Here is a 24,810-nt window from a genome sequence, read left to right as displayed (position 1 = left end):
CAGCACCAGTGTCCCTGTCATTGCTGTGTGCATTAATAAATTACTGCATCACTGTCCCTTCTGTTTTGATTAATTTTAATACATTAAAACACCCATAAAATAGTTGAATTCCTACTCATTGTGATAATTTTTGTGGGTGAAATAAAATATTTCCTGGCTTAGATTAGCCGTATTTTGTATGTATTTATCATGTTCAATGTTTTATTGGCTTAAAAATGTTTCTTGAGCTTCCTTTGCTGCCTGCTGGGTGATTTCACCATGGACAGACCTGCACAACCCTGGGGAGGTTTAACCCATTTGAAGGACACTGTTGGGACAAAGGTGTTTTCTTGCAAAGCAGATCTACTTCCATGAGGGAGAACAGAAATACAAACAAAATTGCATCTTTTGGTTTGTTTTGTTTGCTTTGGTTTTCTCTTGACCAGAATTAATAGAACAATCAGTAGAAGACAATGAGGTTTTCTCCCCTAACAGGTGTAAATTAATCATTAAAATGCCAGAGTTTTTGCCTTTTTTTAAATTGCATTTTGATATTTTTTAGGCTAAATATAGGTCAGAAAATGAGATTTGCCTCATGATACCTCTGTTTTTATTCCATTTTTAAAGGATTGCATTTGGATAAGAAATCTTTTTTAGTTCTTACAGACTTAGTTATTCTTTTTAAAGATTATAAAAAAACATCCTTGCAATTAAAAAAAAAAAAACAACAAACAAAAAACCAAGACACCCTTTCAGTCTTTATTTGAATTTAATTATCCCAGTAAGAAAATCTTTAATTTTAACATTTCCTTTTAAGGATGGAAGTCTGCTTCTGCAATTTAGAAGTATATCTTGTGAAGTAAATTTAAAACACCATCAGTGTACAGAAAGAGGCACATAATGAGGAATTCAGACACTTCTCTTATATTCTCTGATTTTTTTTGTTACTCATTTTCTCCTTCCAAGATTGAAAATGGGAATAATATAATTTCATCTTTCTCCAGCACAGTCATTTAAATTTGTTAGGAGGCTCAGTTGTGTCTAAATACTGAACAGAAAGTGGGAGGAAAACTGACTAGACATAAAAATATTTAGTGAAAGCATTAAAAACCAAAACCAAAAGAACTTTGGTGAAAAGTTGAACTCCAAGCAAAGGATTTGGATTTTTGGAAGAAGCTAATAATGGGAACACAGCTAGAAAGGAGCTGGTTTTGTGAAGGAGGCTTTGGCTGACCTGCTCCCTGTCAGCCCATGGAATTTGTCTTGCTGTGCCTTTTGTCCATTCAGTTCCCTTCTGGCCCCAAACATGGCTCTCCCTTTACCCATCTGCCCACATTTAAGCCTTCAAATCCCTGCAAGATGCCCCTAACAGCAATATTTTTAAAAAGAAATCTTAATACAAAATGTTTATTCTGTCTCTGGACAACCTGCTTCTTCTGATGATTTAATTTTCTCAGTGCCCAGATAATTTTTGTCCCTAAAATCATGGCTGAGTAAAAGCCATGAGGTTTAACCCTCTGCATTGTTTTTCACCTGGGACTTACCCAGAGTGGTACACATGATACAGCAATTTTTAAATTGTACATAAGGAAACTGCCTGAGCTGCCACAGAAGCAATTCCTTTTCCATCTCAGTTAAAATTAAAAAAAAAAAAAAGTAATAAAAGTGCACCCCTGTTCAAGCTGAAGTCTTAGCCAGTAAATTTGGAATAAACCCAAAATCACTATGATAGTTTTTCTTTGCCTTTGTGGCAGTATAAGAAGGATTAATGTACTGTATGGGCATACTAGATGATAATAAAATAGAATAATTAAAATCACTTCAACACATTGTAGATAAACCTTTGAAAATAAGTAAAAATTCAGCCTTAAGTATGAGAATAATTGGAAAGCATGAGTGTGAGTAACTTTTCCTAAGAAAAGCTACTTTTAAAATGCTCATTATCAGGGTGTAACAGAAGCAAGCCTGGCATTGCTGGAGATAATTTGCACAGAGGGACGAGAAATTGAAAAGGTGGAGAAGTCTGCAGAAGGTCAGGGGAGAGGGGGGAAGATGATCCATCTATCACTTCTGCCACCATGCATCTCCCTTTATTTCCAGAGAATAGGGTGACCCTAGAACAATGAGAACCAAAACCCTCTGCTCCTCCATTTCCAGTGGCCCAGCATCACCAGGGAAGTCTCTGTGATCACGAGCAGTTGTGTTTTGTGAGTGCTCATTGTCACAGCAAACACAACTCCTCTGCTTCAGCACAGGGCACTGAACGTTCCCATTCTGGCAGAGAGCAAATTGCTACAAAAAAAAAATAAGAAAAAGAAAAGAAAAGAATTATATTTAATGCAAAATGAAATAATAAAAAAATATTATTTATGCAGGATCATCTCTTTAGCTGGTTTCTGTTATCCAGTGTCGCAGACATCTTTCATGAAAAATCCTTTCTTAGGATTTTTCCTTGTGAGAAGCTGCAGTTTCAGTAACCAAAGTAAACCATGGTTATCTGCTGCTGTGGAATGCAACAGGTAAACCCATGATTGGTCTGCTGTGGGTGTTTGGATTTCCTGACCACTCATGGCAGAGCTGGCTCTTGCTCTGTCTGAGACACAGATCTTTGTTATTCATTCTTTTCTATTCTTAGCTTAGCTAGCTTCTGAAGAAACCTTTTCCTTTCTATTGCTTTTTAGTATAGTCTTAATGTAACATATATCATAAAATAATAAATCAAACCTTCTGATCATGGAGTCAACATTCTCGTCTCTTCTTCATCCTGAAAACCCTTGTGACCACGGTCACAATCCAGCACATCAGACTGTGAGTCCTGGGGCATTTTTTCAGTAGCTGAAGCAGCCACTGACAGCAAAGAGCCCACACAGAGCCTTGGGGTGCTGGAGCCAGAGCACTGGAGGAGTCCTGGGTCACCTCAGCCTGGAGGTGACAGACTCTGAACATGGAGGGCCAGGAAGAAGCCCTGCCCTGCTGCCAGTAGAGATGTGGATAAAGGGCAAGTGTGGGTTTGTGTTTCTCTGAAGAGCAGAAAAGAAATTAAAGCACAATTTCTTCTTAGACTTTTTTTTTTTTTTGGACAGAAAATCTCAGAAACTGAGCAGCATCTTTTTTTTTTTCTGTAGGGAAAATTGGTATACACGACACACAGTATGTTAAAAGTCACAAATAACATAACTGCTGATCATAATAAATAACTAACATAATTAATATTATGTTAGTTATTTATATTATAAAACATAATTAATATTAGAAGACACAAACAGACTTAAGAACTTGCACTAATCTGCTTTTCTAAGTGCTGGAAGTTGTTCTGTGCTTAATTAAGGGGTAGGATAATCTTGGCTTTATGGCTGTGCTGGAGCTGGGTAAGTGTTGAAGTCCCTATTCTGCCACATGCTTCCTTTATGATGTTACTCAGAGCACTTTTATGTCTATATTTTTGTGTTTGAAAATTGGACATAACAGATCCTTTCCTCACAAGAGCAAATATTGTGTCCTACGCTAATTTTATAGTGAATATTTATGGAGTAAAGCAATTTTATTTCCACTGTATGTGGATCTGGGGAGACAAGGATTTTTGAATATTGGCAAATATTAAAAAAGAAATAAAATTAGAAAGAAGAAATAAAAAACTCATAAAAGCTCAGCAAACATCTGAAGGAGAAGCCAGAAAACTGATGGAATAGATCACAGCTAGGAAGTTAAGAAAAGGCCAAACTGTTTAATTTTTTTCAAAAGGAGAATTTATCTTGTCTTGATGTCTAAGAATTTTCTGATTGCTCTTTAATTTGTGAAAAGTTTGAGGAGTTACAGTGAGTGGAAGGCAAACCCAGACTGATTCAGAATGGAAACAGAGGAACTGTTTCAAAATGCCAGCAAGGAAACAATTCCTGACAGATTAGAATTTCTATCAGCTGGAATCTTTTAATGAAGGCTAAACAATGTTCTGAGAGAGATTTTATAGCTCAGCAGAACTGACAGACTTGATGCAAAAATTATTGGTCTGCGTGGTGAGGAAGGTCAGTGTGGACTGTCCCAAGGGTTCTTTCTGGCCCTGCAGCCCATAAATCTCAGAATTAATGTTTGTGGGTGAGGCTGCTCCCATAATGATGGGGGCATGGACACATGTGAGTTATGGGGCCTTGCTCAGGGTCTGGGCAGTGGGGTGGGTGAGAGGAGCTCCCAGAAAGCTCTCCAGGAACAGAGAACAGCTCATTGCTGCATTTCCCCACGTTAATTCTCTGAAGGGCATCTTGTGTTCTGTAATGACAACTTCTTGTGCATGACTGTGAATCCATCTGCTCTGTTCTCTGGGTTAGCTGATGAGGGAAAATTGGATTTGTTGGTACAGGGGGTTATGTCTTAAATGAGTGGTACAAAAATAGGTCACAAAACTGAGACCTAAGCTTGCTGGTTATTTATTTCTTTCTCTTATAATCAGCCCAGCTCCTGTATTTGAAAAGAATGGACTGTGTAGATTGCCTGCTCACAGATTTGGTCACATTTGTTAATATTTTCAAAGAAAAGGGAAAAATAGTTGTCAGCACTCAGGGTTCTGGATGGAGACGTGGCAGAATAATCCCTGTTCCAGGAGCTGAGCTGCTGCAGAATTTATCAGGAATGTGGAAAATCTGGCAAATCCTCACTCTTGGAAGAATTTCAGGGAATTCCAGCTCCCAGGGAATGCCCCATGCTGCAGGTGTCAGCACATCCTGCTGCTGCACAGGCAGGAGCAGCTCCAGGTGAGCTTTCTGATCCTTGGGTTCTCACTGTGGCCTTTGGTGTTCATGGAGATTTAGGAAGAACTGGAAGATTTTCCTTAAGGATGGCATTTTCTCCTGGCAGCAGAGATAGCTGGGGGCTCCCTGTGCACCTGTGTGCTTTAGCCATGCACAATTATATGTTCAATTGGATAAGTAACTTCCCTGGAAATACTGTGAATCTTAGTTTTCTTTCTTTTTTTTTTTCTTTTTCTTTTCTTTCTTCTTTTTTTTTGCTTTGTCTTTTCTTTCTTTTCTTTTCTTCTTTTATTTTTAAGCTTTACTCAAGCAATCACTCCAATACATTATTTTAGGCGGAGAATGTTGCACATAGGGCAAAACCTATTATTATTATTATTATTAGTAGTAGTATTAGTATTAGTATTAGTATTATATCATAGTTATTATTATTATTATTATTAAAGTCTGAATATCCATTGGCCAAAAACACAGCATCCCAAAAAACACATTTCCTGTCAAACCACCACAATCATATTATTATTATTATTATTATTATTATTATTATTATTATTATTATTATTATTATTATTATTATTATTATTATTATGTTTTTAATTTTTTGTATTCTTTTCCTTTCTCCATGAGTAAAAGGTGTATTTTCTAAAATCCATTTGAGCCAAAAGAATCCTTTGCACTTTTTTTGCCTTTTTTTTTTGCTTTTGCTTTTCTTTTTCTTCATATGCTGCCTTGGAAATATTCTTAGAGTTCTGTGGGATCTTGGGCATGGTGAAAATGGAAATAGTCAAATGACTGCTGTTAAAATTCAAGACATGATGAGTCCTCGTGTCTGTACAGACACTGACTTGGATTATTTGTATGTTCACTATGAACAGAACAGGCTGGAGTTGATTTTGGTATTGCATTATGCTGAGATAACCACTGATTTGGGTGAAAATAGCATTGGTGTACTGAATCATACCCCTCATACTTTAAGTTATTCTTCTTTAAGAAGGTCTGTGGCAGAACTGGTGGCTCTTCATCATGCCCACACTGGAAGCAACAGTTTAACACACAACAGGGAGAAAAATAAATGCCTTTTCTCTGGGTTTTTGACTGCTGCAAGCCCTTGCACAGGGAAGGTCACACACACCTTCATCCATCCCTTATCTGCTGACATTTTTCAAGGCACACGTGGTGGTGCTGAGTGCTCCTGCCTGGGGCAGCAGATGTCCTTAGCTCACCTTCCAGGACAGAGCCTGCTCAGGAGGAGCTCAGCTCTGCCTTTTGGGAGAGGCTGAAAGCCCAGGGAGCAAACACCAGCACAGGCACATTCCCCTGGCTCTGCCTTCCCCTCACCTGGGCTCTGTGTTTGCTTTGCTCTGTTCCCATCTGTGTGCCACACTTGGAAATATTTTAAATTTCACTGCTTCCAGGAGTGGAAAGCACAAAACATGACAGGAACGTGTAAACCAGAATTCACTTCACAAAAGGCTCTGGGTGACTGATGTTCCTCTGCAGAGTACAAGGAACTGGCTGTTGTTCACAGTTTTAAAAAAGGACAAAAAATAGGTCAAACACAACCTTTGTTCCACTCCAAGTTCTTAGTAATATTAATATTGATAACTGAACCACAGTTTTAAACAAAACCTGATTTAAAACATAACATTGAAATAAGTATACTTAGTGAGAATAGGTAAAATATTTTCCTAAAAATATTAATTTTCTTGAAAATGTTTCACATAAGCTCAAGCTTTGGTCAATTTGAGTAATTGCTTGGGTGGTCGAACTTTGTTGTGGGTGGAAGGAAGATTCTGTGTTGCAGGAGGTCAACAAGAACTGAAGGAGTCAAATAAATTGATATCAAAAGTCACTTCAATTACTTTAAACAATGTCCCTCAAACTAAGAAAACTGGAGACCCTACTATTTTTAGGAGCTAAATTTCCCCTCCAACTCTTTTGTGTTCTTTCTGTTTTCTAACATCCCCTCACTAACATGCACACAGAGATTGTGATTGTCCTTCTCTACTTCAGAATACATTACTTAAGCAGCTTATAACAGATGTAAAATCTAGGCAAGATACTACATTATTCATTCCAGTCACTTGGAGTTATTGATTATGCCATTTGGAGGTATTTCTGCACTTGCTTTTTTTCCTTCTCCCTCCTAGGCTGATAATCTAGAAAATAAAAATGAACAAGGAAAAGGAAGAACATAGTCTAGGTTTCATTTTCATTTCTTTGTTAAATTCAATAGCACTCTAATGAGGCTTTTGTTTTCCTTCCCAGCACTCCCATTTCCATATCCTGCACGTGGCCATCCCTCAGAGCAGCCTGGCTGCACACATCGTGTCAGCCTTGCCTTGATATGAAGGTGCAGAATTTTCATTCATAGAGGCATGGCGGGATTTTTCCTTTAGAAATGCCAAACTGAATGAAAAATACTCTTTAGAGAGTTAGAAAATAATGAATGATTGGCATTTGGTGTACAATTTCTTATTCTAGTGAGAGTTTGGCGTGCCATTCATTGGGAAATTCAGAGCATTGAATGACATCCACATTTACCAGCTGGGCTGTCAAGGCATAGTGTGTGTCAACACCTTTGCAGGATATCACTTGAAGCTTAATTCCTCTTGTTTGTGGACATCTGATTTGATGCTTCTGAATGAAATATTGTATATATTTTCTTCCCACTCCCAAACTGTTCGTGTCACTAAAGCTACAGCTTGGTCTCTTTACCCACAGAGGGTTTTTGTATGTGGGAATGGGGAAATCCATGGAAGCACAAGTTATTAATTCCATGAGGTTTTCCTGAGCTCTCTCACATCCCTTAAGGAAATATGGATCTTATGGCATCTAACTACCAGGAGCTGGCTCAGGAATGAGGAGTTCCCTTCCTCAGGATTCCATCCTAACAAAGGGCTGCTGTCATCTGAGCAGTCAGTGCTGACCTCTTTGTTCAGACAAAACCCTCAGCAAGCTGTGGATTGTAATCCACACCACACCATGTGGAATAGTTGATCTGTTTGACCAGGATGAAGAAATGGGCTGAGAAAAACTTCCCTGTGGTTAACCAAAGACAAAACACCTTTCTGTGCCTGGGGTGTGACAAAAGGTGTGGCACAGGAGGTGAGCTATCAGAGGACACCTCTGCATGGATACTTTGATAACATAGTCCCAAGTGTGGGTGAGAGAGAGATGAACACTGATTTTCCAGTACTTTGTGGACACCAGTGGCCCCTGAGATACCACACTAAGCATTGCTTGATGTTTGAAATGCATAAATGGTGGTTAAAGTTTTATCATACCAGTACATCCCAGCACCCTGCAGTGCTGGAAAGAACCACAAAATCCAGTTCAGCTGTGTTCTTTCAGTGTCTGCTGTGCTCCTTGTGACAGGGTGGCTCACAAATGAACCCATTTCACCCTCTATTGTTCCCCTTTCTGCAGGTTCTCTCTGCTCTCTAAGCAATACATTTTTTGTTGCAGTGTAATCCCTCAGCTTGTTGCCCTACTCACCACAGCTTGGTGAGCAGATTGAATTCTCCATTCAATGGTTTTTTTTTTCCTGTCAGCTGTGTTTCTCAGTCCCTGATCTTTTTTTTTTTTTTTTTTCCTCACTTCTGGGTTCTCTCAAATTCATTTGTGTCTCTCCAAGTGTGTTTCCCAAAAGTGGACTTAAATTAACTGAGGACTTGTGAGTGCTGAGCTGAGCTCAGAGATTTCTCTCTGTGTCCTGCAGGTCAGAGTTTTGCTTATAATCCCAGTATGGAGTTTCCTTTTGTGCAACACATAAGTGATGATTCATGTCCAGCTTGCAACCCACTGTAACTCCCAAATCCCTTCTTATGAAACTGCTATCCAAGCACTTCACTATGTGGTGATTTATCTAGATTTTGGAATAACAGAATGAGTGGTGACCACAGCTGCCTGGAATAGGTTTCATTCTTGGCCATGGACCATCTAAATAAATATCTTTAGAAGGCTGTAGCAGCTGCTTGTTAGAGCAAGTAGCCAAGAACTAGAAAAATTCTGAGATCAAATCCTAATTAAACTCCTGACTTGCTGCATGACCTTGGGTGGCTGCACTCTTTGTGCAGCCAGGAGCCCCAGATCAAAACCTCTGCAGTGAAGTCTCTGAAGAGAGATTTAAAAAGCTGTACAAAGCAGAACCCATGTCCATCACCAGCAGTAACATTCTATTGGTATTGTACTCCTAACCTAACCCCTGACACTCAAAGCAAAATAAAGCTGTACCTTCCTCTATTCCTCTTGTGCTTATTTGTTTGTATTGCTTTGTATCTGCATTTTGATCAAAACAGACCCATCCACACAGGATTACAGACAGCAGAGCTTTGCACATCTGATTACCTGTTTATCACACAGAGATGTGGACATTTTTTGGTGCAGCTGGTGTAAGAGGATGCATTTTTGTCAGGAAGTCTGTTGGCTGTAGTGCTCTGTGTCCAAGCTTCAACACAGCAGCTTTACTGCTCAGCTTTTCCCTAATAAACACTAAGTTCTTGACTTAAGTCAGGCTGTGTGCAGGAGGCTAATGAGTTTGGGGCAGCTGGGAAAAATTGGAGCTGAATGACTGCAGTGCTGCCTGCCTGTGAAACTGGAGCTGCAGGGGGAAAACAAGAGCTGGGATATGTGCTTACAAAAGGGAAAAATCAAAGCACAGTCTTTGCTTGCAGTTTGCCAAGGACCTTGTCTGGAATGTGTTTTAAATGCTACCCATTCATCCAAACAAAGCTGTGCTGTGCCAGTTTGCACAGCACCAGTTGGCACATTGGGCAGCTGAGCTGATGGGAGCTGCCTGTGAAGTCTGCAGGATTCCCTGCCCCAGGGGAGAGCCAAATGCAGGCACAGCAGCCTCCCTGCAGCTCTGGGCAGCTGAAGGCCTGCAGTGCATCCCAGGTGATGGATCTCTGCAGCTGGGCAGTGACAGGGACTCTTCTCCTGGGAAGCTGAGAAGCCTCAGAGAAAAATGAAAACAACAATTATCTGCTTGCTTCTCCTGTGTTTTGCTGCTTTGGAATGTAGTTTGGACATTGTTTATCCAACAGGTCATTGTTTCATTGGTTTCATGTGAATTGTTTTTACTTAATGACCAATCACAGTCCAGCTGTGCCGGGGCTCTGGCGACAGTCACGGGTTTTTCATTGGTATCTTGTTAAGCCTTCTGTCTGTATCCTTTCTGTATTCTATAATACAATATAATATAATATAATATAATATAATATAATATAATATAATATAATATAATATAATATAATATAATATAATATAATATAATATAATATAAATATGCCTTCTAAGAACATGGAGTCAGATTCATCTTTCCTCCCCACAAAGGGGAACCCTGAAAATACCACAGGGCAGTGCTGAACCTCCCCAGACTGAAGGAGATATTTCTGTTGTACATTTGGAGAGCTCACAGAGATGCCCCAAACAGGGATGAGTCAATGCAACTTGAAATGTCCAATCATTCTCAGGGCCAAATCCCATCGTGCCTGAACAGCATTGCTGCAAGAGTGGCACCTTTCCATTGGGTGGAATGCTGGTAGCTGTGGAAATAATAGATGTGCACCTCTGAAAGAGCACAAATTCAGTTTATTTTATGCCCCGCAAGGAATTACGGGGTGAGTGACTAAATAAGACATGCCAGCTTTAAAACATTTCTCAAACGATGTAGAAAGAGAGAGGAAGGAAGTAAGAGCAGGGAGGATGAGTGTGAAGGCAGGCACTATTCCTTTATCAGGAATAAAGGAATCTGCAGGTGCCTGAGGTGGTTGCTTGGCTGGTTGGTTTTTGGCAGGGTGAGCTGTTTGGTATTTTTCCATGTGTTGAATGGTACCTGGTGGTCACTGTCATGGTGCTGTGGGAACCCATGGAGGTGCTGAGGGCACTGGAGCTCCTCCCCTGTAGACCAGGCTGGGAGAGCTGGGGCTGCTCAGCCTGGACAGGAGAAGGTTGTGTGGAGACCCCACAGCTCCTTCCAGGCTCTGAGGGGCTGCAGGGAACCCAGAGAGGGACAATTCCTCAGGAACTGCAGTGCCAGCACCCAGGGAATGGCTGCCAGTGCCAGAGGGCAGGGCTGGCTGGGATCTTGGCAATGAGGAATTGTTCCCTGGCAGGGTGGGCAGGCCCTGGCACAGGGTGCCCAGAGCAGCTGGGGCTGCCCCTGCATCCCTGGCAGTGCCCAAGGCCAGGCTGGACACTGGGGCTGGAGCAGCCTGGGACAGTGGGAGGTGTCCCTGCCATGGCTGGGGTGGCACTGGATGATCTCTAAGGTCCATTCCAATCCAGGCCATTCCATGACCATGTGCAGAAGAAAAGTGCTCAGCCAATCTGCTGTACTGGAGGTGGATGGTTTGTGCAGAGGTCTGTCTGTGCAGAGCTCAGTTGTATAACTGGTTATGTAACACAGTTCATCTGTAGCAGTAGAAAATTATTAGTTCCCTCCTTTTCAACCTATTTTATCCATCAAGTAAGGAGCTCTTATAGAACTCTACAGAATCATGTTCTGTGGATGATTTCAACATAATTTTTGTGACAGCAATTAAAGCTTGACATGAAAACATATTTTTAATGCTTATAGCATGAACTTGGGCAACTGAGCTAACGAAAAATGATGTTATTCATTGAATTGTATGAAATTTATTAAAAATGAAAATTTCACCTGAAACCTCTCTTCAGCATCTCACAGTGTGGGTAGTGTAGTAATAACTATTTCTCATCCAGTTCAAGAATCTGACGCTGAATTTTCCTTGCTATTAAGCTGAAAACACTTTCAAAATGTTGCTGTCACTGCATTTAATACTCATTTTAATTTATGGCAGTTGCTATCACTTGTAATGTTCTTAGAGAATATTGTTCTATCACTTGAAGGAACACTATTGCAAGCCTCACAAATAGCTGGTGGCACTATTTATCATTCTTTTCCATATGCACCACTGAAGAGTTTTCTCTAAAAGAGTCAGTTCCTTTCCCAAGCTGGGATTAAGGCCTCAGGAAGCCTCTTGGCAAACCCACAACTTCTAAGGATATATTTAATATGACTCAAGATAAGAGCATGTGATAATATATCTCTAAGAGCAGGTATCATGCAAAATACTTTAATGGCAGATGTAAAGCACAGAGATCCCACACAAATAATGCTGAGAGTCCAGGTGGGTGTGCACAGCTGAGGGATGATCTAAACACCTAAACACAGCCTGCCTGCAAATATTAGAGAATTTCTGGGCAAAACATGGCTGAGAGGGAAGGTCCTGCCTCAGTGCATCCCCCAGAGTTAACAATGAGAGGAATAGTGGATTTGTCCTTACAAACAAGCTGTGGGTCTGCTGGGAGATAAAACCAGCACTGGGAGATAAAAGAAACAATGGGAAGGATTCCACTGATTGATGAATGGAAAATGATATTTGCTTTTACAAATAAACTTTAGGTTTGCTGATAAATTAAATTGGACATTGAAAGATGAAAGAAACAATGGGGAAGAAAAACCCCTAAATTCCATAAGAATTAAAAATTAAAAGGGAGGGTTATACCTTAGAGGGAAATCTTTGGTATCAGGTGTATCAGGAAGTCTGAACCTCTCAAGTACCTCAGCCAAGGGGGAAAGAGAGAAGGGAAATGTGGCTGGAAATTGGGATAAAAAGGGAGGCTGCATCCTCCAAAAATTGGAGACCCCAGGGGAATGCCCCATGGCCTCTCCCTCTATTCAAATAAAGAAAAAGGACTCCTCTGTCTCCTTTTTGGCCATAAACCTCTGGTGTTTGTGGATTAATTTTCCCAACAAGAAGAATGGGAAATTATTGAGAAATGAAGCTGTTCCATCAGGAAAGCTGACTTCCAACAAGAGCTGCTAGTGCACAGCCTTTGTAGAGTCCACTCTCCCATGGAGTTTTCTTGCTGCTCTGTTTGGCTGTTTCTATCACTGATTCCTCAATCACAATAAAAGCAGCAATTCCAGAGTCAGCTTACATAGATCCAAACATCAAAGCTGACTGAAGGATGTGAATGTCAAGGAGGTTGGAGTTTAGCATTTTGTGCATTTGGAACCCCTCATGAATACCTTGCAGGCAATTCTAGAATCTCATAGTTCTTCCAAACCCAGCACTGACTGTGGGTCCTGGCTTTTGGCTCTGGCTTTTACTTCAGTTAGTAATTTTTTAGAATGAAATTCACAGGTTTTCTTCCATCTGAAAAAGAATCAGCCTCCTCAATTCTGTTTCCTGTGCTAGTTATCTGAAATTTAGCAGGTAAAAAGATATTAACTGAACGTAGAAAAATTGTTTTGCAGCAGAAAGGACACAGAATGCTTTCCAGTTTATGTACACAGTAGGAAATAATATGTTATTCAAGGCAATTGCCTTCCCCTTGTTTCAAAAACTCAGCAATGAGGCTGATGTAAACAATATGTAAAGACAACTGAATTTTAAACAGAGGCAGGTTTTCTGGAACACCTATTTAAGGCAGTGTGCATAGCAATTGCTCATCATCTCTCAGGATCTGACCCCTTATGTGAACTGTAAAACTCAAAAATGCACAATAGGCACAGAAAAATAAAACAGAAAACAGGAGGTCTGGTACAGTGTGGAAAAAGAACAGCACTCTGCTAATAGGGCTGAGCAGAAGAATGTGCTTTCACTCCAGCTGATCTGTCAGAAATCACAGTACACCCAATGCTTTCCCTGATTCCTGTGAACAATGTGAGATTCTGAACTCCAGCGAGTGCCCATTGCTCATTGTTCTCCCAAACAGCCACGCACGGCTCTGTTCCATCCAGCCCAGATGATCACAGAGGGGGTTGAGTGGAGAATTTCTAAACTGTTTATGCTAGCAGCAGCTGATAACCGAATAAAACGTGTCAAACTGCTTTCAGGACCAAGCACTTCACTGGAACATAAAGGCAAGCGTTTGAGCCCATTTGCAGCTTGCAAACTCCCCCTGGAACACAGCTGCCTCAAGAGAATTGTTTCCATGCAGAGTTAGTGGCACTAAGGAGTGCCCCTCTTTCTCTACCCTCAAAAGGCTTGAAAGCTGAGGACTTGATTTTTAATCTTTACCCAGGTATTTTATGTGCATCTGACCAACATTTGGCCCATTAAAGTAAACAGGGCATTGTCATTTAATAGAATCAAGATTACTTGAAAATCCTCTTGACAGCAATTGAGAGCAGCAATTCCCAAACATCTCTCAGCCTTTGATTGAATCTGAATTGGAAGAATATCAAATGGGTCTATTTAGAGATTAAGTAGAGACTAAAGCCACACTTAGATGCTATTCTCTAGTCCTGGATACATAAATAGGACTTGTCTTCCTTTAATTCACCTTTTGAAGTTGGGTTCCTGCTGCCTTGGAGAAGGCAGAGAAGTTCTGGGAGATTAAATTGGGAATGGAGCTAAGAAGGAAACTTTTCTTTACAGAAGGTTGAGTGCAGATAGACATTTTATTTCATCCTCCTGACATCCATGGCTCAGCTCCAAAGGCTTGGGGATGTTTAGAGCCAGGCAGATGTGGCAGATTTTGGGTTAGTGGTTTTTTATTTGGTTTTCATATTATGAGAGGAACCTTAATGAAAGCCAGAGGTTTTTTTCTTTTTTTTTTTTTTAATAAACTTATTACAAGTTTTGTCTCAATACAGTATTAAAGCCTCATTTTTTCCTTAGAAAACAGTAAAGAATACACTTTTTTTTTGATTTTTGGAACTCAGATGGTTGTGATCTACTGTCTTTGAGTGTCAGCCTAAACAGCAGGAGCAGCAGGTCAGGAGGCAAGGGGAGTGTGTACAATAATTGTTGCTCATATTCAGGGATGGTCACACTCTGGAAATGCATGGGACAAGCTCAGAATACAACTGGAGAAGTCAGAATCATCCTCCTCTGCAGCACAGCCAGTAAAAAGCAAACAAACACCTCAAAGAGCAGCTTTGGATCATGCAGTTAGCATAAAATAATATTTCAGAGGTGTCATGTGTGCTGCTATAGCTGAGTTTAAAAAGGATTTCAGTAGAAATTTTACAGTAGAAAGTCCATTTTCTGTGGGATTTGTGAGTGAAACAACTTGAGTGAGTTGTTCTGGGTAGAAAAGAAGTGTCAGATCCTGGTCCAGAGTGGGGGGTGCATTTCCCACTTTAAACCCAGGAAGAATTCGGGTCATGCATAGACAATTGTGTAAATGTGAGGGACCACACCTTCCACTGCTTGCTAAAAGCACAGGTAACTGTTGCAGGGTCACTTTCCCCTCATTTTTTTGTGTGTGTCACAGCAAAGTGAACTGGAAATGGGCATTAGGTGAATTCTGAGGGACTGGTGTATTTAGCAGCTCCCACTCTCCCCTTTTAATCCTGCAAACCCCCCCTTGCCCAGGGTTTTTATCTGCAAATAGAGCTGTGCAGGTGTTCAGGCTCCTGTCCTCAAATAAAGACATTTTAAACAACTTCTCCATTGGGCTCCTTAAAGTCTTTTTGTATCCTGTGGATCTGATGGCTTCTGAGTATTTCCTATAGGATGTAGAGTGCTTTCAAATCCAAGTGGAAGGAAAGTAATCATTTTGGGCAATGACTCTGATGCATTTCAGACAGGGCATGTTTCCTGTCTTTCCCAAAGTCAGGTTTTACTGGTGTGTGTGCCCATTTAACCTAAGTAGTACACACCTTACACACCTTAAATATTTATGTGCACAAGAGCTGGAACCACTCCAGGAAGAGCCATTACACTTTGGTCATTACTGTATGGATTTTAAAGCATTTATAAATAGGTTTTTAGGCAGAAAGTGTTCCCTCAAAGACAGTCCACACCTTATACACATTTATAGGACTCTTTAAATACATTGTTTACCAAGGGGAGACAGGAAATTGTTTCTGCTGTGTTCACACATATCTAAAAGGGACCATTAAAATATTCCTTCTTTCTGCCTGAGCCATTTCAGTCCTACAATTAAACCTCAGTCAAGTTCTCGTGTGTTGAAAGGTAGGACATCAACATAATTTTATTTTTATTGAAGAGAAATGAGTATATATAAAAAACACGAGAAAAAAAATCAACAGCATGCTTACCCAATTATGTTACCCATAATATGGTTTTTCTTCAATCTAAATTACTAAACAAATATGAAAGCAATTCTACCAAAATATTTATATGCTCAATATTTTACAAACAATGTTTAAAATGTTTTGCACATGTTGATGTGACTGCTGGTACACCCACACTGTCGCTCTATGAATTGCTGAGCCCAGCCCTTCCCTAGCAGGGAATTTTACAATATTCTTCATACAGTTAAAACCCTCACTTTTAAAACCATTAAAGACCACTTTTTAGGAGATAGGGAGTGTTAACAATTTAATTCTGTACATTTTCCATGAATGACCATTTTTTGATTATGTTCTATGTGCAGAGATGTTCTATATCAGAAATTTAAAACCTTTTTTTTTTTTTTTAAACAGAAGCGTTGCCTTCTAAAAAACAAAGCTTTGGAAGCAATTGCTCTGGATTGGGAAAGCATTTTCCAGATTTGAATTGCTGTGTGAAAATCAGAGCATCTCTTTCACGTTCCAGATCAGCTCTTGATAAGCAGACCAGAAGTGGACACTTTCCAGTTTTCACTTTTCAAGAGCTTCCCCCTTTTTTTTGTCTTCCTTTTTTAGTGGGTTCCTGATCTTTGTTTCCTAAAATTGCTGTTTCAGGGGAGGATTTTGAAATCTCAGTGCTCTGTGGGGCACTAAAATATATTTTCCTTTCAAATCTCTTTCTAGTAATATTTCCTGAGTTGAATCACCCTCTGAGATGTCTCAGATGTGAAGCAGCTCAGCTGAACTGAGGATGTGGCTCTCATCTTCTCTGGGATTTTTCAAATGCCCACCATGGCTGGTGAGAGGTAAGTGCCTGGGATGTGGATAAAAAACCCAGGAATGCTTTTTATGACTTGTGGATTTATCCCTAGTACAGCCCCCCAGATTTCTTTCAGGCAATTTGTACTGATTAGCTCTGAATCACCTTTCTGTGTACAGCATCTCTCACCTGAGTTTGCAGCCGTGGAGTTTTTGGTTCCCTGCAGTTCTGCACTCTCAGGGCAGTCTAGAAGTGTTCAGGCTGAGCATCACAGTACCTTGGCAACTCCTGAATTTTCCTTCTGTACCTGTGGTGGTACAGAAGGTGGTACCACTGCACCCCAGCTGCTGAATTGGGCAATCTGTTCACTAAAAAAAGCTTTTTAGTTATTGCAGGAGGTGCCCAAGATGATTTTTTTCTAGTTTTTTTTTTTTTCATTTTTCTTTTTCTTTTTTTTTCTTTTTAATGAACCACAGTCTACTGTACTCTTAATAGGTCTTCTAACCTATTTCCAGTTTTCTCCAACCTTCCCCCTCATCTTCCTCTGCCAGGTCTTTGTTCCTTTCTCACCTGCTCCATCTGTCTTTCCCATCCACACCTCTGTCTTTTTTCTATTTCAGCTGCTGCTGTCTGTCTGTCTGTCTGTATGTCCTGGAACCCTCTTCCTTCTCCCTTGCACTGGGATGCTGTCCAACAATGCCTAGAAAGAGGACTCTCTCATTCTAGTTGCTACCTAAGGAAAGAAATAAATCTAATTTGGAAACCTGGTGGACAGTTTGTTTTGACAGCAGCAATTTTTTGTAGTATTAATGTATAATAATTATTTGCTATTAGTAAAATTGGGAATAAAAGTAGTGCACAGTAGTTCAGATGTTGTAATGTGAGAATACTGCTGTTAAACAGTTTTTGGATATTCCAGGAAACACGGGGGAGCTTGGGATTTTATTTTATGGCAACAATGATTGATGGATTATCTGCAGATTCTGCTTTTTTCTGGATTAGTTTGGATCAAAAAACATTGAGAAAAAAGTGTTTATTCTCTCCCATGTCTGAGCTGAGGGTGTTTCAGCAGAGGGTTGTAGTGTGTGGACAGTGATTGTCTAGAAGCCTCTTGCTGCTAAGGAAAATAATCCTTCCAGAGATAAAAGTGTCACCAGCACGTTGGGGTGTTTGAAAGCATATGAAGAGATATTATCTTAAGATAAAATCCATCTAGCTGAGACAGATTTCAGTATATTCATTAGCTTTAACCTTTGCCCAAATCTCCTTCCTTTGCAATTCAGATTTGGGATCTTATGCTCAGAAAAATTCACATTTTCCAGAAGTAGCACTGCCAGTATGAAAGAGTGTTTTGTATTTTAATAAAGAATTGTTTTACAGTACAAATATTACATGCAGTGTGAGTGCACCATCAAGAAACTTTTAAATGCATTCCTATTAATATGGCTTTTTTCACCTAACAATCTATCTGAAAGAGAAAATCCTATCAGCATCAGTAAATCCTTTTTTAAGGCTTCATTGATCTTAGCCTTAGAACAAGATTATAGAAACAGTCCTACACAGAGATAATGTCTGGAGAATTTTGGCTAATCTCAGCACTCATTTCAGATTAGATCTAGTCATATTCAGACACACATCTCTCCTTGTAGATAACAAATGCCTACCAGTGTTTACCCTTAATTAAGATGCAATAACTTCTTTTGTTTCTTTTTGTCCTAACAAGAATAAGGCCAAATATCTTGAGAGACCTTTGATGATAAATGCCTCATACTCAATGCACAGCATTCCAGGCTCAGGGTCGATTTCTCCTGATGAGGATTCCTTTCCAACAGTGAAAAGCTGTGCAGGGAATCACATCACCTCCCTGCATCCTAATGCCTCACACCTGGCTATTCAGCTCCCTCCTTTATTCTTTAGCTTCCCTTCTGCAGAAACTTGTATATTGAAAGATTATTCAAGTAGCTTTTTGTCAGTGAGTGTGTTCTTTTAGGGGAGGGACAGCACATAAGAAAAATGTTGAAATTACCATAAAAGTTGAAGAAAGGATTTCATTTTCACTGTATCAGTTTTCAGATGTCAGGTTGTAAATAGAGTCTTACAAAGACCTAAGTTAGCAATACAAAGAAACCAGAATTTAGACTCCACTCTTAAAATAATACTGTGGGTAATATTCTATACCTCAAATCTGTCATTTGCTAACATAATTCTTCACAGATTTTTAGGTTCAGCAAATCATCAGTTTTCAGGGTGCCTTTTTAAACACACATGCACATTTGTCAGAATGTCTGAGTCTTTTCTTTCTAAATAAACTCGTAGGCAGCACTATTATGGGGGATCTTTTATTCTAGCTACATCACATCATCCAGTGCATTGCTTTCCATAGGGGAAAACAGAAGCCTCCAAGGGTATAACATTTGTTTGCAGCTGGATCTTTTTCTCTGTGAGAACATTTTGCTATTATTAGTTAATAGCAAGGGAAAATGGAGAGCAAAATTACTGCTGCATAAACAAACCTGTTATACAAATGCCTTCGATATTCCAAATAATGATGCTAGAGATTGTATGAGACCTGATGCTAGAGACCTGATCTATTTATTTTTTCTTAGGCAGGGTCACTTTTGGATAACACATCGGTTGAGCTTACACAGTTTATCAGCTGTAAAATGGCAGAATTATTTAGGACTCCGTTTTTAAACACATTAAAGTTCATGATTAAAATCCTCTTGTCTGAAGCATTTGCAAAATAAGCCCCAGACTGTCAGAGATTTGTGTCGTGTAGCTAAAAAGCTCCATTTTTTTTTCAGCAGCAAAAGAAATGGTGTCTTCCAGTAACAATCTCTGTTAGGAGACTGACAAAATATCTTCTGAAAATGGTCTCAAGTGTGTGTTCTAGTACATGCTAACCTCCAGCAGGGCTGGAGCATTATACTCATCCTTCTTACGTGGATAACCTGATATAAATAACATGGTAGAACTGAAAGGTGCAGCAGCAAGTGAAGAAGTTGCTCTCTTTCCACAAGTGTTACAATTAAGTATTGCTCTGATGAGCAGCTAAAGTCATGTCTTTACACATTTTTGCTTAAGTTACACAAACTTCAGGCTAGTGATGGTTGTTATTGTTGTTATTATTGTGTATAATTACTTTGTGTCTCTAAAGTCATTAATGCCCTATTTTAAAGCACCTGTTCTGACTAATGGTGTGTGACATGGGAGACAAAGGATGGGTTTTACTCTGCTCCTGTTAAACAATTCATACACTGAAAATAGCACAGAGCCCAATAAACATTCATACTGTGCTATACTTAAAGCTGAAACCACTGAGGGTTCCTCACCTTGGCTTGGTACCTCAGCTACTCTCTTCTCTTTTATTCCTATTTAGTGAAGCACATCAATGAATTCAATTTTTTGCATCTGCTTCAGACTCAGTGCCCAAGGATATCGTTATAATTAAGCCTGTGCTCTATTCCTGCTTTGCATAAACATGGCTGTGCATCAGTGGGTTTTCTTTTTCTTTAATTTGATGTTGAGTTTGATATTGTCTCTAGGAAGGTAATCTGTTCCTTTATCACAACAACAGATTGCTCATCTTCAGACCTAAGCCTAGATAGTGGACCTTATTCCATTCCTGTGATAATTAACAAATAAACTTCCCAGTGATTTTACTCAGGATCCTCCCTCCATGTCCTTTTTTTTTTTCCATGGCACATTGCTATCCATTTATTTAAGTTAATCACATTATCCTTTGATGGGAATGGCTAAACTCCATTCATTTTAACATGGTTCATATGAGAAATATAAAGATATTAATAAGAAATAATCTACTGTGTTTAACAGATCATAAATTTTATAGTCAAGGTATTGCTTACTTGGCCATGAAGTATCCAGGGTGTATTCTGCCAGTGTGTATTCTCCCAGGCAGGCTTGTTGGATTGGGAGGGAAGTTTGCCTTGTTAGGCCAAAGGAGTTGTTGGTTTTATGAGGTCTGAACTGAGGGACCTGTCTGGTTCCACGCTGGCTCTGCCCTGCCTGGGCTGCAGAAGCTTGCACAAGCCATGGAACCAGCACTGAAGTGCACAGCTGCAGTCAGAACCTGAGTAAATGCTGCTGAGGAACATCCAAGCACCCAGCAGCCAGAGCTACCCCAGCTCCAGGCTTTTGTCTCTGTCCCAGAGCCAATTAATTCCATTTAGCAGCCAGGGATTAACCCTGAAGGTGCTGGCACAAACATCAGCTTCCCCTTCTCCCCCTCTGGAGTGGGGACAATGTCTGCACCCAAGAGCTGGCTGTAAAATGAAAAAAGCAAAGTAGTCAAGTGATTAGTATCTGACTATCTGACTTTTGGTTTGTGGTGGAGATTTCTAAAAAAGATCTTTTTAAACATACTTCTCCAAACTGCAACATGCCTCCAAACACTGAAGATGTTGTCCTGCCCTGAAAGATGTGTGGTGTATTAGCAAAGCCTATGACAAAGATGTGACTCTGTGTATGCACTGTAAAGCTGCTTTCCACCTGCACTGCCTGCTGCTTTTGGAGCCCAGAGGATTGGATGAACACTGCACAACCTACAGCTCCTAGGGCTGACTCTGCTTCCTGCACTGCTGGCAGAGCTGCTCCTGGAAAAGGCAGCCAGAAGCACTGCACTTGCTTCACAGGCATCCATCAGTTTTGTAAGATATGCACCATTTCTTTCTGAAAGTGAAGGGAATTAGGGACTGAAATAGTTTATATTTAGAATTCACTTCTTTTCACTTCGTGTCTGGCATCTGGACAAAGACATAAATCTTTAGGACCACAATAAATTCAGAAATAAATTCAGTATGAAAGCTTTCAAAATGTTGCCAGTCCATATTTCCAAGCAAATATCTGAATACACAGGTGCCCTGTGCAGAATGCAGATGTAGCATGGGCCTTGTAATTTCTCTTGTAACATGTAAAATATATTAAAAAAACCTGGACACAGGGCTGGTTAGAAAAAAATGTTGCAGCAGTGAAGGAAGTTAAAAGCCTTGGCCTTTCTTCATTACCAAATGGAAAAGTCAAGCTTAGATGCATTAACTTTTCAAATAAATAATTAAGAAGTATCAAATGCTGGGCTGGTTGAGACGGTTTCATTTTTTCATCCTGGTATTTCTATGCAGACCCCCTCATGCATGCATGTGGCTGCACAAGCACCAAATCACTCAGGCTACCCAAGGCTGGCACACAGCTCCTCCTCCCAGTGGCTTTGACACTCTGCTCTCTATCCACTTGTGAGCTGCTGTGTTCCTGCCAGGCACCTCACAAAGGGGAGGAAAATCAGGACACAAGTGTCAGCCTTGTTTTTTCCAGCAATGCAGCCCAGATCCTGAAATAACCATCTGGAGTGGCTCTTGAGGAAAGGTAACCAGGGCCCATCAGTGCTCATTGTGTGTGGAAAAGTTCAGAGGCTCGAGTAGTATAATGCTGAGTGATGTCTGCTCCACTCTAAACATTTTATGTTTTTAGCTCAAACTTAATTTATTGTTGACAGTGACAGTCTCTCTGTTTATTTCCCTGTGTAATCTTTGTCTGATTTCAAGTGTGCCTGTAAATACTCCTGCCGTTTCAGCAAACAAGTTATTAGCTCTTTCAAAGGAAAAGACATGAGAGCTCTTTGAAAGGTTAAGTCTTCTGCAAGTGCCTCTTGAAGGCAGAGGCCACTTTTCCTTTCCTTTGAAGACAATCAAAGTATGGAGAGTAGCTGGTCGTGAGCAAAATGATCAGGGTGGCATAACTAAAGCTTATTGAATTTGTGCTGAGGATCCCAAAAATGGCAGTTTCATTTGTTCCACACAGTTTTATCCTCTAATTCCTAATAACAAAGCTGTCTTATTGTGCACAATGAAAAGACTAATTTGACTAAATCCATTCGTAAATGACAAAATCAATAGTTCTCCTTTTGAAAGTCACTCAGCATATAGAATATGAAAATTTATGGTTAGTTTACTGCTGTCATGGATGGGTCTCTCTCTCTGGTAGGAACTGATAAAGCAGCTTTTGAAGTCAGACTGTCTCAATAAAGTACTTAAATCCATCTTAATGTACCCCGGGGAAGTGAGTCTGAATTAACCTCGTACCTTACTTTTGTGACAATAATAAGGTGAAAGGGAGTATACAGCAGAAACTGATTGTAATAGGTGATACAAAAGGAGACAGCAACAATGAGGCAGAAGTAGAATAGGAACTGGGATTAAGGGATCTCTCACCCAGCCATGTGCAAAAATGTTGAAAATTAATGTTGTATTGTTTAGCTAACAGCTGTCAAGTCGTTCAAGTCATTGTAATGTGCTGTGTGCTTGCTTTCCTCCCCAGCTCACCAAGAGCATGTTAGAAATCACAGTTCCTTTCTTCTGCAGAATGACAAAGCTAATCCTGCCTCACATTGCTTTTAAGACAAACTCATAGCAAAGGCTGTCTCTTAAATTTGTCAGTTAGGATATTAACGGAGCGTGAAACTTTGATGTTAAACTGGCATTTGATGAACAGGGTTAAAATCACTTAGAGCCGTGTTCTCTGTAGTTGTTGTGTTTGTGTGGAGATGCAAAGGATGCAAATGTGCCCTCCAACATTTGTGGGGCTGCTGTAACCAGAGAGAATAATGTGTTCTTGACATTGGCTAAGTGGGAGATGCATTCCCTGCAGAACACCCAAAGGAGACCAAGGAGGAAGGTTATTTCTGTTTCATTAAAATAATGTTTGCCTTATAATAATAATGCAATAATGTACTTCTAAAAAAAAAAAAGAAAAAGTCTTTATCAAACCAACTTGAAAACCAGTACTAAGAGGAATTCTTAAAATCTACTCCCTAGGCAATGCCCATATCACTCTATTCTGATATCTGTTATTATTTCTCCAGTTCCAGTCATCCTGGCTCATCACTCTCTTTTTATACACGAGACATTGCATGAATAAGTTATACTTGGGATTTTAAAATTTATTTGCTAAACCATTATTTTAAAGACTATTATTAAAAATTAAAATTAATGCGGTTTGTGATATTTCTACAATTTTTTACATGGCTGAAATCAGAAATCAAAATAAGTTGGTTGGGACATTTTTGTCTCATAAATTCACATTTGTCCTCAATAAGAAGGAGTTGCTCATGTTGTGGATGAGGACAGATCTCATTCTTACATGTTCCTTTTGCTCTGATCCTCCTGTTTGTGAGACAAGGCAGCTGATTCAGTGCCAGGTGAACAATAGGCACCTTTTAAGGACACAGAACAAAGCTTTGTGTACACTTCTTTGATGTTCATGGTCTCTTAGATATTGTTAAGGCCTTTTTACCTTTTCAGATGTCAGTAGATTCTTATGAAAAAGCAAATGGAAAATATTTTTTCAACTGTTCTGTTGGTCTGGTGCTGATTAACCAAGAAAATTCCTGTGTTGGAACCACTCTGGGGAAGGGGTTTTATCCTTTACCAACAACATCCTTGCAGAAAAATCAAAATATATCCACTGTTAGCTTGTGGTAGCTTTAATGTAGATGGAAAAAGAAGAATAACTTAATTGACATCAAAGTAATCTTAATTTTTGACGTGTAAGTAATTTATGCCTGAAGTAAGAAGCACACGAATCTTGCAGCATGAGGATGCTCTCACCCATAGCAGTCTGGACTACTGTTGGCAAATTTATTCCTGAATCCCTGAAAGCAAGTGCTCTGTTGTTGCAGAGAAACTGGCATTGTGTGCAGCAAGAGAGCAGGGTGAAAGACCACCCTGCAGTGGCACCTTGGATTAGGAACCTGCTGCCCCCACTTTGGGTGCCTCTGCTGAGGAAATGCTGTGAATACATGACCTGTGTGAAGCCCTCCTGACTCCCAGCTTCCAGAAATCAGGGGAAACTCAAAACTGTGTAGTGACCAGATTTTTAAATAATCATCAAAATCTTCAGAAATAATTTTCTTGGTAATTTGATATTACTCTCCACAAAAATATGATGTAAGAGGGTGCCTTCTTAGTAAAGCAAAATGAATATTTTGTTCCTGAAGCAAACCAAATAGCAGCCCTTGGAACCTTGAGCAGCCTTTGAATCACAGAACATCCCGAGTTGGGTGGGATGAACAAGGATGGAGTCTGACTCCTGTCCCTGCTGCAATCCTCCCTGTGCATCCCTGGTGTCCAAACCCCCCTGGAGCTCTGGCAGCCTCGGGGCTGTGCCCATTCCCTGGGAGCCTGGGCAGTGTCAGCTCCTCTGGGGAAGCAGAACCTTTCCTGATCTGCAGCCTGGCCCAGATGAGTGCTGGCATCACATAC

General features: G+C 40.1%; 1 protein-coding gene across 2 annotated transcripts in view; it reads right to left on the bottom strand.

The window, feature by feature from the left end:
- Window positions 1–2,026: 2,026 nt before the first annotated feature.
- The window catches only part of LOC143695114 (uncharacterized), a 235,485-nt gene continuing 212,701 nt past the window's right edge, over window positions 2,027–24,810 (bottom strand). For both annotated transcript variants that reach the window (XR_013184052.1, XM_077185128.1), the window contains exon 4: window positions 2,027–2,271. Coding sequence is in view for 1 of the 2 variants with exons in the window: in XM_077185128.1 (XP_077041243.1) it covers window positions 2,044–2,271 (228 nt within the window). In the remaining variant the exon portion in view is untranslated. The remainder of the gene's footprint in view (window positions 2,272–24,810) is intronic.

The sequence above is a fragment of the Agelaius phoeniceus genome, chromosome 12 (assembly GCF_051311805.1).
Source record: "Agelaius phoeniceus isolate bAgePho1 chromosome 12, bAgePho1.hap1, whole genome shotgun sequence".
In the NCBI taxonomy this organism is placed as follows: domain Eukaryota; kingdom Metazoa; phylum Chordata; class Aves; order Passeriformes; family Icteridae; genus Agelaius; species Agelaius phoeniceus.
The sequence above is the reverse complement of the archived record's forward strand: the minus strand, read 5'-3'. Positions and strand labels throughout refer to the sequence as shown.